At 43.7% G+C, this 13,698-nt stretch overlaps 1 protein-coding gene across 1 annotated transcript in view; it reads right to left on the bottom strand.

Moving 5' to 3' along the window:
* Positions 1–13,698, bottom strand: part of DNAH1 (dynein axonemal heavy chain 1) — a 66,968-nt gene that overhangs the window by 34,568 nt on the left and 18,702 nt on the right. Inside the window, exons 18-33 of the mRNA XM_079317213.1 lie at positions 11,947–12,200; positions 10,856–11,068; positions 10,002–10,166; positions 9,196–9,317; positions 8,530–8,635; positions 7,250–7,429; positions 6,263–6,403; positions 5,582–5,745; positions 5,102–5,215; positions 4,295–4,483; positions 3,182–3,287; positions 2,009–2,122; positions 1,526–1,675; positions 953–1,039; positions 660–846; positions 455–546 (exon numbers count right to left, since the gene is read on the bottom strand). Coding sequence (XP_079173339.1) covers positions 455–546; positions 660–846; positions 953–1,039; positions 1,526–1,675; positions 2,009–2,122; positions 3,182–3,287; positions 4,295–4,483; positions 5,102–5,215; positions 5,582–5,745; positions 6,263–6,403; positions 7,250–7,429; positions 8,530–8,635; positions 9,196–9,317; positions 10,002–10,166; positions 10,856–11,068; positions 11,947–12,200 — 2,384 coding nt within the window. The remainder of the gene's footprint in view (positions 1–454; positions 547–659; positions 847–952; positions 1,040–1,525; positions 1,676–2,008; positions 2,123–3,181; positions 3,288–4,294; positions 4,484–5,101; positions 5,216–5,581; positions 5,746–6,262; positions 6,404–7,249; positions 7,430–8,529; positions 8,636–9,195; positions 9,318–10,001; positions 10,167–10,855; positions 11,069–11,946; positions 12,201–13,698) is intronic.

Genomic DNA, 13,698 nt, shown 5'->3' with positions numbered 1-13,698 from the left:
GACAGTCAGAGAGTTAACAGCCATGGCTCCAGAACGACAAAGCCACTTGTTCTCACAGCAACTGCATTCAAATGCAGTGAGAAAACAGACATAGTGAAGGGTCCTATCACAGTACAGAGATGCCAGGCTGAAATAAAGGCACAGAAATAAAGCACTCTATTTGCAGGGGAGGAGGAACTTAGATCTGTGCAAGAGGCCTGAAGCACCTAGAGAGGTCAAAGTATGCCTCAGCCTTAGAAATCTGCAACAGAACTAATAAGCCTCAGACTAATCTCACAGCTCAAAAGTGAACCAGTAATATACCCTCCCACGGCTATAAATTCTTACTAACAGGCAACATCTTTGTGCCCTGACTTCTACCTAAAAGAAGCTTTAAATGCCAGTATGGGTCTTCTGTGAAACTTAACCTCTGCATCACTAGGTAGGTGATGGTTTCCTGGAGTCTCACCCATACCTTTGTCTTCCCAGAACCTGTTGGTCCCACCAGCATCAGGCCATGACGAACCACGGTGGTCTCGTAGAGTTGGATGCATTTAGTCACAAAACCTGTACAGGAAGATGATACAGAGGGGGTCTGGGAACACATCTCTTTCCTAGGGCAGCCTGCTGGACTAGAAGCTCAGGTCCAGAGGGAGCTTGTGGAAAGCCTTTCCCCTCACCATCAACATCCTTCAGATTTGCCTCGATGCAGGATTTGCGGATGGCTTCTTCCAGGATGCCATAATCAACAGGTGTTTCTTTGATGTTTGGAAATAAATCTGAGACAATACCATTGAAGAGCTTGAGGTCATCCTGCAGGAATTTGGGTACATTGGCATCCCTAATAGCTCGCAGACAGATCAGCTCCTGCAAGGATTTAAGAACTCAGGACTTCAGAGACCCTTTCCTCTTACATGAGGCAGCAGAAAAGGTCCTGTATGTCTATGACAGTGTGAAATACAAGCACATTTACCTCATCCATATCAGGATTCTCTCTTTTGAGATTGCCAGCTGTTGAGATGACAGTCTTCACAGCTCTCATCCCAAAGTCATAGTGGTCCTGAAAAAGGCACAGAGGAAGCAATGGCATCAGATAGAGGAGAACCATTCAAAAAAGTAAACTTAGGCGTGCACTCAGCAGGCAAGAAAAAGAAAAATGAGAGAGTTATGTCTTCAGAACAATCCCCCCTTCATCCAAGTCTATTCTCAGTATCCTTCAAACTACTAATTAAACCTCAGCTGTATGGTCTATGAATGAGGAAGATGAGAATAAGTGCACGATGAAAAATCCTAGATAGAAGGAAAGCAGGCAGGGTTGTTTGGCTCAACTGTCCTGCCACTGTAATCCTAAATAGGATTTAAGGTGAATCCAAGTTCACAGGAGCAGAAATGAGAATTAGAAAGAAGGAAGGAAGATGAAGAATGGCTGTAGTGACCTTTTTGAGATATGCTATCACAAGGCACCAAGAAAACCATTCAGGTACTTCATGCCTAGTCTGAGAAAGTCTCTAATTTAAAAAACATTCATGGACATTAATGCATCTACCTGGGAGCTAAGCTGTTCTGACAATAGTTTGAATGTTGTGGTGATCTTCTTTGCAAGGACTTTGGCTTCATTAAACCCAAAGGAGTATAGTGAGATCTCAGCAATCATGGAGTAATCTGGGACCATCATAGCCACAGGACGAAAGAGAGCCTGGAACATATAGATCCAACACAATGTCCAAAACACTGTCATTTCTTGCTGTTTTTTCCCAGCACACTGAAAAAGCTGAGCATCCATTCCAGACTGTTTAGAAGACACAACATGAGTGTGCCTGGCAGCTGTCACTGTAGCATCCCTGCAAACTGCAGTCTGAACAGTGCCATTTTCTTACACATGTGGTTCAAATCTCCAAGTCATCCTGGGGACTCTCCAGAAGCATCACACACTAACACTAACTTGTCATGGACCCACTGGTGGGTCCAGATAGCATCCAGCACCTTTATTGCCCCTCTTCCTTCTGTTTGTGCAGCCTGCTCTCCTTACCTTCAGGTTATCAGGCAGTTCAGTGCGTCCAGCATACCCTGGGTTCATTGTGATGAAGACTGCACAGGATGGGACCAGCGGGATCTCTGTGCCTTCAAATATGAAGGTTTCCACCTGGAAAATTAAAAATATTATCATTCTCAAAGAAAAGAGCCTGACCTGCAAACTAAATAATGCAGCAGAATCTTCCAAGAGGAGAACAATAGCTTGTAGTTGTTAAATTATAAAGAACAAACACACACAGCTGCCCACAACAGTAGTGACTCAATCTGGTCCCACTGCAGGAACCCAGTATTACCAGCAATATTTTTCCCTGCATAAAAGACTGGGCTTGTGGAAGATTTACTGATAAGTTAATTTTTTTTTCTAACTCTTGAAGAGATTTCTATCCTTTCAGCTGTAAACAAACGTCTTTCCATTTATTTTGCACTAGAGATCAGACCTGAATTAATTCATGGCAAAGAGGGCAAAGAGAAACCTAAATCCTTTTTAAAGCTGTGTAGGTAGTAATTTCAGATGGGGGATAAAGTAATGCAGAAGAATTTATGGAGAGCAAGTTTCTAATTCCAAGCCACAGTCAAGGAGATTCAGGTCTTAACCCTTCTGGGACTCCAGAGAACAAAGCAGAGGCTGGCTGCTAGACTGGCTGACAGCTGAATCTCCATTAAAGCCAACAAACAATTCACTTTACAATGCAACTTTGTGTGCACAAATATGTGTTTTTCTGCACACACTGGGTTTTGTGAATCCACCAAAGCTTGATTAACACATATAGACAAATTTGGTGCTGAGCAACTCATGTCATAACAGTGACTGCCTTTATCACAGCTCCAGTTTTGATCAGCTGAGTGGATCTGTATCAGAGTGTCTCCCACACCAAAGTCTGCTGGCACTACAGCTCAAGCTGAGAGGTACTTCAGGCTGTGAGAGTGTGGGCAACTCTGGCAACATAGACTAGGGTGAATTTAAAAATTCCCTTGAGGATGTTGACTGTAATGGACTGATATGATGTGTCATAGTTAGAACATTGTTCAAACCTCTCCTCAAGGATGTCTATTCAAGCTGCCCCTGAGAAGCAAAGCTTGAAGGTGTGTGCAGAGACAAAGACTTGCTTGAACTAGCTCAAGTGGAGATTTTTTTGCCTGCCTTTGCATCTACATGTTCCTTACATACCCTCTGCTGCTGTGCTTTCTGGATGGTTGTGATCTGCTGGGCCACCACAGACAGCACCTCGATATCGATGCGGTTGAACTCATCGAAGCACGCCCAGGCACCAGCACTGGGCAGGGAAGGAAGAGTGGAGGGAGTCAGGAACACCACACAGAAGCAAACTTGCAGTCAAAAGTTCAGCTAGATCTAGAAGTTGTATATCCACATATTGGATAGGCATAACAAGAGACTAGAAGTGAACACAAAAGGGCCCTGATGTCCCAGGGCAAACAGCCACAGTGTCCTGGTTCAGTGGACACCCCGACTGTGCATCCCAGGCCATGTGATGAGTGCCCATGGCAGTATCTGGTCCTAGAGCTTGGGACAAATTCTCTATGTTTTAGATTTGAGCTTTAAAGAGATGCCATGTTGAATTCCTGGTTTGTACCTGAGCTGTAAGTGTAGCAGATACAGTTTAGACAACGCTTAATCCCATTTTTCAGAAATGGAAAACTATATATAAAGCTGGAAGCATGCATATGAGGAAGGTGATCTTCCCACAAGGCATGGCTTAAGAAAGAAGTTAAATTACTTACAAAGAAAACATCTGAGAAAAGAGTATCAGCTTTTGTTGGAGTAACTAATTCAGATTCACCAGTGTGCAACAGACTAATTGGACCAGCTCTGTTTGAAATGTAGAGAAGAGAGAAGCCTCTCTGAGAGGATCCCTCAGGGCTTAGAGCAGTCTCTCTTGGCTGCTCAATTTTGAATACTCTCAGCAGATTCTCTTCTTCTTAAGATTAAGCAGCTTGTGGGCTGAATCTCAGTCCAACATGGATGATATTAAAATAAAGGCCAAAGCTGCAAACATTTGCACAGGTGGATTAGTGCATTGTGGATTAGTGCAAAGCATTTTAATTTTGCCTTAAATGAACAAGGATCTCCTTTTATCTCTTGTTTTTTTAATTGGATCAACTGTTCCTCCTTTCTGCCTGGAATTTTGTAACCTTGATCATTTTGGAACTCAGTAACCCCCTTGCAAAGGCTTTGCTTGTTATTTTGGGCTGCTATGAAAAATAGCCACCATTTCCCAGTGTGCAGCATCCCTCAAAAATGACACTCAGCATTTCACTGTACCTGGCTAGTCCCTTAAAAAACTTGCCCATTGCCATAAAGTCGAGTTGGTCAGAGCAGTTGAACACTACAGTTTGGATTGCCAGTGCTTTGCCCAGGTCTTTTGTTGTTTCTGTTTTGCCTGTTCCTGCTGGTCCTGCAGGTGCTCCTCCAAATTTCAGGTGCAGAGCTCCTGTAAGTGTCAGATAACACCTACAACAAAGAAGAGACCAGATGATGAAAAAAAAGCATTTGTACTACTGATTTCAGCAAGGAGACATATGATCTATCCAGATGGAGACAAGGAGGAATCCATCATTCATTATTCTACAAAACTGCTTAGATATGCAGCATTCTGCAAAGAAGTTAGAGCTATGTGGCCTTGATTAGTATTCATGGGGGCCTGCATGGATAAATCCCTCTGCCACTGGCTACAAATTCATTCTGCAGAAAAAGGACAGTTACAAAAGGGTAAAACTATTATTTCTGCTGCATATTCTAGAGTACTAGCTGCTACCTTCTGGTTTCTAGAAGAGCTCCTTAGCTATCAGGTGGGCATTTTATATGAGAGTGCTACATTAAGAATTAGGAGAGTGAAAGCAATCAGTCTGAGCACTGATCACTAGGAGTACAGTAGCAGCCAATGCCAGGGTGCTCCTGTGCACTTGACTCAAGTAGTCCTTCACTGTACAAATGGATTCTATTTACATACATTAAGATATAAGACCTCCATGGTCAGATCCTTGATTTAATCCTGTTCATCTAGAAGAAAAAAAATAACAAGAAGAGAGAAAAAAGGTGCATTTGTTACCCAGAAAGCAATGTCTTTACCTGTCAGTGAGGGGTGTAATAACCAGACGGCCAGTGTTGCCCAGGTACTCATAGCCATAGATGAACTCAGCATTGACTGCTCTGATGTACAGGTCTCCCCTTGTCCAGTAGTATCTAATGGTGAGTGAACATGACATCAGAAAGATAAACACTGCCTGGCAGACAACACAGCAGCTCTCAAGATTACAACCTGCAGGTTTGGAGTCCTGTACGTCAAGGGATTTCCCTCTCAAGGGCAGAAAGGATAAAGTAACAGAACAGGGTGGACAGGAGTCCTCACAGGGCCTGAGATCAAGCATTGCACCCCTTGGGCAGGAGCATGGCCTATCACAGTGAAACATCATGGTATGGGTGAGTCTATATTGCCAAGGAGGATGCCATCTAGATCTGTCTCACACTCCTGTTTCCATTTGTCATGGACACAGCTGATGGGTACGGAGAATAGAGACCAGGCAAGGTTCAAGAGCTGTGCTCTCTAACCTGAGCTGGGAGATCCACTCAAAGTCATTCATGCTCGTTACGTTCTCCTCAATCAGCCTTGCTGCAACATCCTTGGCATGGACCTCGATCACAATAAGAGCTGACAGCACTGCCCGCTGCATCTTGGACAGTCTCCCACGGACCAGAGCCACCAAATCTGCCAGCTGGAGAGCAAAAGGAAAGTACCCTGAAGCAACTCTGTCCCAACATAATGCAATCAAACTCAGGGCTGAGTTTTACCTACACCATTACCATGTTCAGGTGAAAAGAGAGAGTTAGAGCCACCATTAAGTCCAGAGCTAATAACTCTCAAGTATTAGGTGTGATTAGATGCACAGAATTGATATGAAGGATACAGTTTCCTTCACTTCAGTCCATCAATTCAGTTCTTCACCTTTGGTTTCTTGTGTAACCCTGGAGAAGTTATCTTTCACCTTGTTTTGGAGTGTTCAGGTGATGATCATATTATCAATCCTGTATATTATTTGAGGTTTATTATGACAAATACCCTAATAATGAAGAAGACAACCTGTTTTATCAGCTGTTTTGTACAGTGCTATGCAAAACTGTGTCTCTGTTTCCCCAACAGTATTGTCCTGGCTATATTTATAACTTGTCTGAGGTTTGATGATTGAAAAGTCTCCATCTGGCAAAATCTCACTCTTACATTCAATTTCATACCTGGGCACTCAGCTGTGGGTAAAGTCTGTTGGACAAATCTCCAGATTCCAGAGCTTCAGACACTTCCTTTGTCCAGAAAATCTGGCAGCCAGCAATGACCACTTGCCCAGGCCATTCCAAGACCCATGTGGTACGTGGAGTCTTAAAATAGAAAACAATAGGTGTGAGAAGGGGGGAAAAGGGTGGTAAGACATGTATTTATTTATTTCTATGTCCTTTAGCTCTGAGATGCATGATTGAGAAATAAGCACTGAATTCTCGTGTAAGAGGCTTTGCTTTTCTTTCCCCTCCAGTTGCTGTGAAGAAATTGTCTTCAGGCACCAGGTACAGTGGGTACTTTCTCTCCACTATTCTCACTCGCAGTAACCAGTTAGAAGTAGCCAGCAGCAGGTGAATAGCAGGAATCTGTGAGACCCCAAAGAATGTTTTCCCTCTTCTACTGGCCTATTCTAACTTTCTTACTTTCAAATTTTCAGTCTGAATGAGAAAAAGTAACAGAAATATTTCAGGCTTTCTTATTTTTTAGTCTTTCTCCCTACCTAGATTAGAAATTTCAATTTTACACCAGCATAGCTTTTATCCAGAAACCAGAGCCAAGATGCATCCCCTATGCACTGACTGAAACCAACAGTTCATGTGCCTTGATTAGTTTTACCAGCCCCTAGCACACTGTGTGAGACATGAGAGCTGAAGCAGAAGATCCTTACAAAGAGGAATTAGTCTGGAGAAATGAAGAGATATGGATTCACACAGGGCTGCTCTATGCTGTAGGAAAGCTGTGAGGGAGTGTGCAGGGTTTGCATTCTTGTCCAGCTGCCCATTCTGCACTTACAGGCACACAGCTGTATTCAAGGCTGTGTTTTGAAAGTGGAATAGAATATTCTCATAGAATACATCCCAAGTTCATCAGTCTCACCTCTGTGGATCTCTGTGGCAAGCCTGGAACCAACATATCAGAGACCTGCCAGTCTGTGATGAAACTCTTACCTCTGGATAAACAGCAGTTGATTTTTCTATGTTGTCCCGAACACTGGCCTTCATGGATTTCTCCACTTCCAGCAGCCAGTCCTCCACATTCTCACTGGGAGTGATGGAAGAAAACAGCTTCACTTCTTCTCCTTCACCAGAGTACATGTGTGTGATCTGTAGGTCTTCCTGGAATTTCAGCTAATGGAAGAAGCACAACAGGAGATATGAGTGGATGGTTTCTTTTCTATCCCTGCCTTCCTGCCCCTGGGGGACAGCCAGCCAGCCAGTGTTTGCTCATTATAAACCTGGTGCCAAACTTGGTTGCCAGTAGTGATAATAAAGTGTGCGACAGATGTGCAAAATGACCTCTCCAAATAATGGAAAATGATTGTATGAAAACAAGAGATTCACATTGCTGGTGTGACTTGAGTGAAGCAAATCAAATTATAGGTAGGATGAACATTTCTCATCACCTGTCTAGCATTCAGACCCTTGACTCCTGCTCAATTCTGTAGATTCAAATCATTTCCCTTGATGTCACAGTGCCTGGTTTTAAGAGTAAAATTTTAACAGCTTCTCTGGTGCCCCAGCATATCACTGAAAGTCCCCTTATTTATTCCAATGGCTTTGCACCAGGTTTCCAGTTCAATTTCCTTTCTATTTTTCCAAACTAATGACTAGGAGATTGGTTTTACTGTCTGAGTATTGTGGTGGTTCGAGCTGTGACTAGCTATGGAGTCTGAAGTCTATTAGGAATAACAAAGAGGAAAAATAGCCAGTTTAACTCTAGCTCCTAAGTAGGGTTGAAGGCAGAAACTTAATTCAGCTCAGGCTTGTTTAGTCCTTGTCCCTTCTGGGGCTGTCAGCAGGAATGGGATTCCATCCTAACAAGGTGCCCGTGAGTAGAAAGATAGATCAGAGCTATTTCTCCTGGCCTTCGTGGTGAGATGGACACACATCTCCAGAGCAAGTGTCCTCTCCTTCTAGGATGGATATCTAAGTGAATTTCTCTAAGTCACCCTTTGAAAATGCCTATTTCCCCCCTCATTGTCTGAAGGACAACTAAGGGTACCCAGTTCATGGGCAGATGCCTGGCTTTTGAATGTCTAAAGTGAGGTTGTTGGAATCCCACCTCAGGACAGGCAGCACCTTCCAATGCCTATGTATATTTACAGGTTCCCAGAAGATTTCCATACAGCAGAATGTGAACATTCCTCCAGACCTCAGAATGCCTCCAAGTTCCCACAACACAACTTTCCAAAGGTGAGCCAAGCCACTCGTGTGCTTGCTTTGCCTACCCGTGCAATGTTCTCAAAGCACTTGTGGAGGTGAGGTTGTACAGCAGTGGGGTCTTTTGTCTGGGACAGTATTTCCAGCAGCTCGTCATCTGAAAGGAAGTAGAACCTAAAACACAGAGAGAGGGATGAAGAGAGGCTCTGTTAACTGCAGCAGCAAGGTCTAAGTCCTGGCATGATGGGGAACAAGCCTTTTGCTTAAGATACTCTTTCTGACTGCTCACTGATCTCTTTGTATTTGTGCAGATGAGCAGCCACCATTCAGCCATCCCCCTTTCTGTAGACACACTTCTCCCTTTGCAGAAGCCAGTTATTTCCAACCAAAGAGGGTTTAAATGAGTATAAAAGAATAGAAGGCTTCCTTCAGGAATAAGAGACAGTTATTTGGAGGTTTTAATTTTACCCCACCCTTTCTACATAAATCCTGAGGCAGAGATATGTAATGATGCTATCAGACTGCCCTTAACCCACCACATTTGTGTGTGCCTGTTTTCTCCCCATGAGATGGCAGCATTGAAAGGCACAGCTTAACTTGTGTTTGCAAGCCATTAGTAAATCCTAAGCTTAGGTGGTTTTGCTCTCTCTTGACAGAATGAACTGCAGTGAGCATCTCCTTACATATTTTCTGAAACAGGGAGTGTGATCTAGCCCAGTGAAATTTGGGGTTACCTGGGAAAAGCGGCTCTCTTTGTCTCCAGATAGTCACTCAGCCCTTTCTGCACAAGTTCAAGTAGTTTGTTACAATTTTGCAGCTTCTCCAGTAGCTCTGGATCAGGGCACAAAGAAATTACCTACAACAGAATGTGTAACAGAGGAAGCATTAGTATTCTGAGCATGTGGGAGATAAGGCAAGGGAGATAATTGGGTTGCCCAGTGATAGGATTTAAATGACTCATTCGAAAGAGTTCTCAGGGATCTGGAGAGGTGTAAGCTTTGTGGGTAAGGAGGCTAAACAGCCCTTATGGAGACAAGCATTTCTGGCTTCCTACATAAATACCAACATTTGTAACATGGAATAGAAGTGGTTAAGGAGTCCTGGGAAATGGAGACTGGAGAACAGAAGAGAGCAGAGCACTGCCACCAGGACACAAAAACAGGCAAAAATAATGGTTCTAAAAAACACAGAGAATCTGTCCTGAGGAGGAATTGAAGGAGTTACCTTATGGACTACAACCACTGCAGGTTACAAGTCATAGGAGGCAGGGAGTCTGGTGAGAAGGCGGAATCTGGTGGGGTGGAGACTCTGGTGGAAGGCACTGCAGGGAATGGCCCAGTCCATTCAGGCACCAGAAAAAAAAGGCCAAGTTCCAAGAGAAGAAACCCAGCATAATTCCCTGGGCAAGGCTACACAGTTAAATACAGTGCTGCTCGTGTCCACACCATTATGGAAACAATGACTCAAAGACACAGTCCCTGTGTCAGCACAGCTCCAAGGTGTTTGAGATATCTGCACTGGCTTTCACTAAGGCACATACCTCAGGGTTTGCATTAGCATTCTTCATGACACGCCTCCAATCCTTATCCACGATGTTGTAGCGCTGGCTTTCCACTGGGAGCTGTCTTTTGATGTCCTCTGAGCTGAAGATTGGCTCCAAGTAGAGCCAAGAGCGCTGACAGTTCAGCCACTCCTCTAGGACATCCTAGTGGGAAGCAAGAAAAGCAGATCAGGACACTGTGCCATGAAGCTGTTCAACAAAACCATTCAACCGTGCACCAGAATATGTTTAAAAATGAGAAAGAAAAAAAATAAAGAGGGGATGCTGCACTTACAGCTTCCATACTTCTAAAATCTACCTACAGGGTCAGAAGCTGGAATTTCCTTTCCAAATAATTAACAACTTCCTAGCACTCCCCTTTCCAAAAGTTTTGGAACTTTTCTCCAGCAGCACTGCTATTTTGCTGCCAGTTCTGCTGGGTGCTCCTGGTTTGATGAGCAAGTGCTGGCACAGTCTGTCAGATCCTGCTTGAACAGCAGTTTCCCATGTGCTTTCCTACACCGAGATGTGGATAATTAGCATGGATTTCACAGGTCCTGTAAGAATCTGTGAGGTCCACTTAATACAGTATGATTATAGAGACCAGTAACACTATTCACAGCAATAGGTGAATTCTGGCCCCAGCAAAACACATTGCAATAGGCAGCAAAAGAGCTGTGTTACTTTCCTAGAGTCAGAGGGCTTTCACAGGCCCTATTCTTCCTAAAGACTGATACTCTCTTGATAATTGCCCTTCCAGTTCCCAGAAGCAACTGCACAGTGTCCACGTTCAGGCACGGCAGCACAGCCCAGCAGCCTGCCTTCACCACACGTGTGTGGGTAAAAAACAGTACCTGTGTCATCTTCAGCTTAGTTTCCCACAAGTTCATCCTTTCCTCAAAAGGTTTCTTAAAGGGTGAGAAAGACATGCTCTGAACCAGGACAATATGATCATCTAGAAGCTGAGAAATGTCATCGGTGCTTTTCAAAATATAGGTCTTTGTGTTTTTGTAAAGCATCACGACAAATGAAACAGATTTCCATTCACTCTCTATCTTGTTGAGTGCCTGAAACAGAGGAACAAGCAATTTAATTTTCAGATACAACCTGTGAAAATGGTCATTCCAGCTTCCACAACTCTCTTAATGCCACTCTCTAGAAAAGGACAGATTTTCACTCTTGGATTCCACTGGAAACTGCAGCTATGTATTCTATGCATGACACAGTCAGCAACAACACATTTCCTCTGCACTGCCCACAGGTTCAACACCAGTGCTGAAATGAACACCCTGAGGGGAAAACAATGGCAATTTCACCTCCAGGCCTGTTGATGCTCTAGATGCACAGAGGCTGCCAGCAAGTGGCTTATTAATGACTATGATTAATGACAGCTTTGACAAAAGGCAACTATCCATTGGGATCTTGCCTGAGATTTCAGAGACAAGAGCTGCCAAAAGGTCAGCACCATCTGAGATCACATCTGAACCGATGAACTGAAGCTGAAAGACCATCTAATCTATGAATCTCCAGAGCCAGAAAGGTTTCCCTGCATGTTTACTGGTTTAAAGGATTTGCCATCTCTGTTTACAGTCACAACTAATCCTCCTGATGTAACATTTGAATGGCAGAGTGCATACAAGCATTTTAACTTAACCAGTCACTAATCCCACAGTGAAGAGTGAGACCCAAGCATAAGGCATAACCATAAGGCAGTGTTATTAATACCACAGCTGAAACTCTGCACCAGACAGATAAGTTCTTCTACTGTGTGAACCCAGTTGTGCAGCCATTGGTCCCTTCTGTAAGGACAGCAACCTTTCAACTTGTGCTGCAGAATGTGTCTAATGCACTGGGACAACAGGAACATCACCCAAGGCATGACTGCCTGTCCAACATAAACTTATTTGAGAAGCAAGCAACAGCACAGCAAGTCCTCTCTTCTCACATTTTCGATGGCGTATTCCTTGCTGGCTGTCTCAGCTACTTTGAGAACATTCTCCATGTGGTCCTGCAGGTTCAGTTCCAAGCAGTGACCAAATGTCATGCTGGGTTCCAGCTCCACATCGGCCTTAACCAGGTTTGACAGCACCTCCCAGTGCCGAGGCCTCATCCCAGGGTTGCGCAGCCCTTGAATCAAGGGCACGTATTGCTTGAAATCATCCATCTTGTCTCGAAACTCCAGGGCAACACTCTGGCAGTCTTTCAGGGAGAAAAACAGAACAACATGAGCAACAGCAGTGTGTGAGGAAGTTGCCTTAAGGAACCTCTAGAAGCTGTCTAAAGCCTGATGCACATGTAGCACATGGTATGAGGTAGGTAAGCAGCAGGAGAGAGCACTGCAAAATGCAGGTTGAAGTAAGGAGGATATGAAGGCTCTCTCTACATGGCCACTAAGCCGGGTTTTAAGCCCACAAGAAGCAGATCTGCCTATTATCAAAAGCCTGTTACAGGCAAGCCCATGCTAAGCAGAAGTGTGCCTTAGGCTAGAGCTCACCAGAAGAAGAGAAGCAGACAAATTTAATTTCTCGATATGGACTGAAGCATGACCATCTGCCAGTAGATATTTTGGAAGTTCGAGTCAGTATTTCAAGATACTCACTTCTTAATCAAACTGCAACTATTAAGTTATCTCACACCACACCTCAGGTAATCCTCAATAGAAGATGGACACTAAGGAGCTATAAGCAGGCTGGGACCCCAGCCTGGAAATTCAAAGTGTGCAGAAAAGACCTTGCCAGCATATAGCCATGCTAGAGACAAATGTAGTTCTGCCTCATAGGAAGGACAAAGTGAGGGAAAGGGCTTTTCTCTCTGGGGGCATCCTAGAAAGTCTCTGCACTGTTCACACCCTGTGTTTTTAATGGCTTGTGCTACTGTGAGTAAAACAATGGATAGGTAAAGAACATGCGACTTGCTTCCTTTCCAAAATCTGGCTACAGCATGTGCCTCCTTTTATTGCACCCTGCATGGTTACTGTGCAATCACAGCGAAGATGTGACCTCCTCCCGCTCCCTGCTGGGGATATGCAAAGGCAAGTCAGACTCAAGGACAAAACAAATATATTACCAGGTACCAGAGAATATTGCAATGAACATGAGCAGGTATTCTTAGTATTTCTGTTTATCATAATGATTCATAGTTACTCATGCATCCACTCATCACCTCCTCCATTGGGGCTGATTCATGGCATTGTTTAAGAGCAAGTTCAAGTTAAAAAGGATGAATCAAAAATCACCCACAGCAAAATATATTTCAATCTAAGCCATCTGGCAGGAGATTTTAGAATTAGCTCTAAAGAATGACCAACACGTCTCTGAGAATCAGGGAATTGTAACTTAAGCTATAACTGAAGTTTCAGTTTCAGCTTTATTAGGAGAAATGGTCAAAAGATCTTCATGTGAATTGCAAGGGCTGAGTGCAATCATCTAAACTTCATACACATTCAGGCAAGAAGGAAAACTGTTATTCTACTGCAGAGATCATTTTCAGATTTTGCAATTTCACTTTATTCATAACAAAATCAAGACCTCTTCTGGCTTTCCATTAAATGCATTGGCCAATAAATAAAATAAGATTGGCCAAGAAAACAGCACCTGCAAGACCCAGATTCAAGTTCCCTTGCTGCCTGACTTGCATGAGTGCTTAAACCCAGATGTCTAGCCAGTGGGATATATAGTAACTCTCTGTGACTAGCCTG

The sequence above is a fragment of the Erithacus rubecula genome (genome assembly GCF_903797595.1).
Source record: "Erithacus rubecula genome assembly, chromosome: 13".
In the NCBI taxonomy this organism is placed as follows: domain Eukaryota; kingdom Metazoa; phylum Chordata; class Aves; order Passeriformes; family Muscicapidae; genus Erithacus; species Erithacus rubecula.
This window is presented reverse-complemented; position numbering and strand designations above follow the sequence as displayed.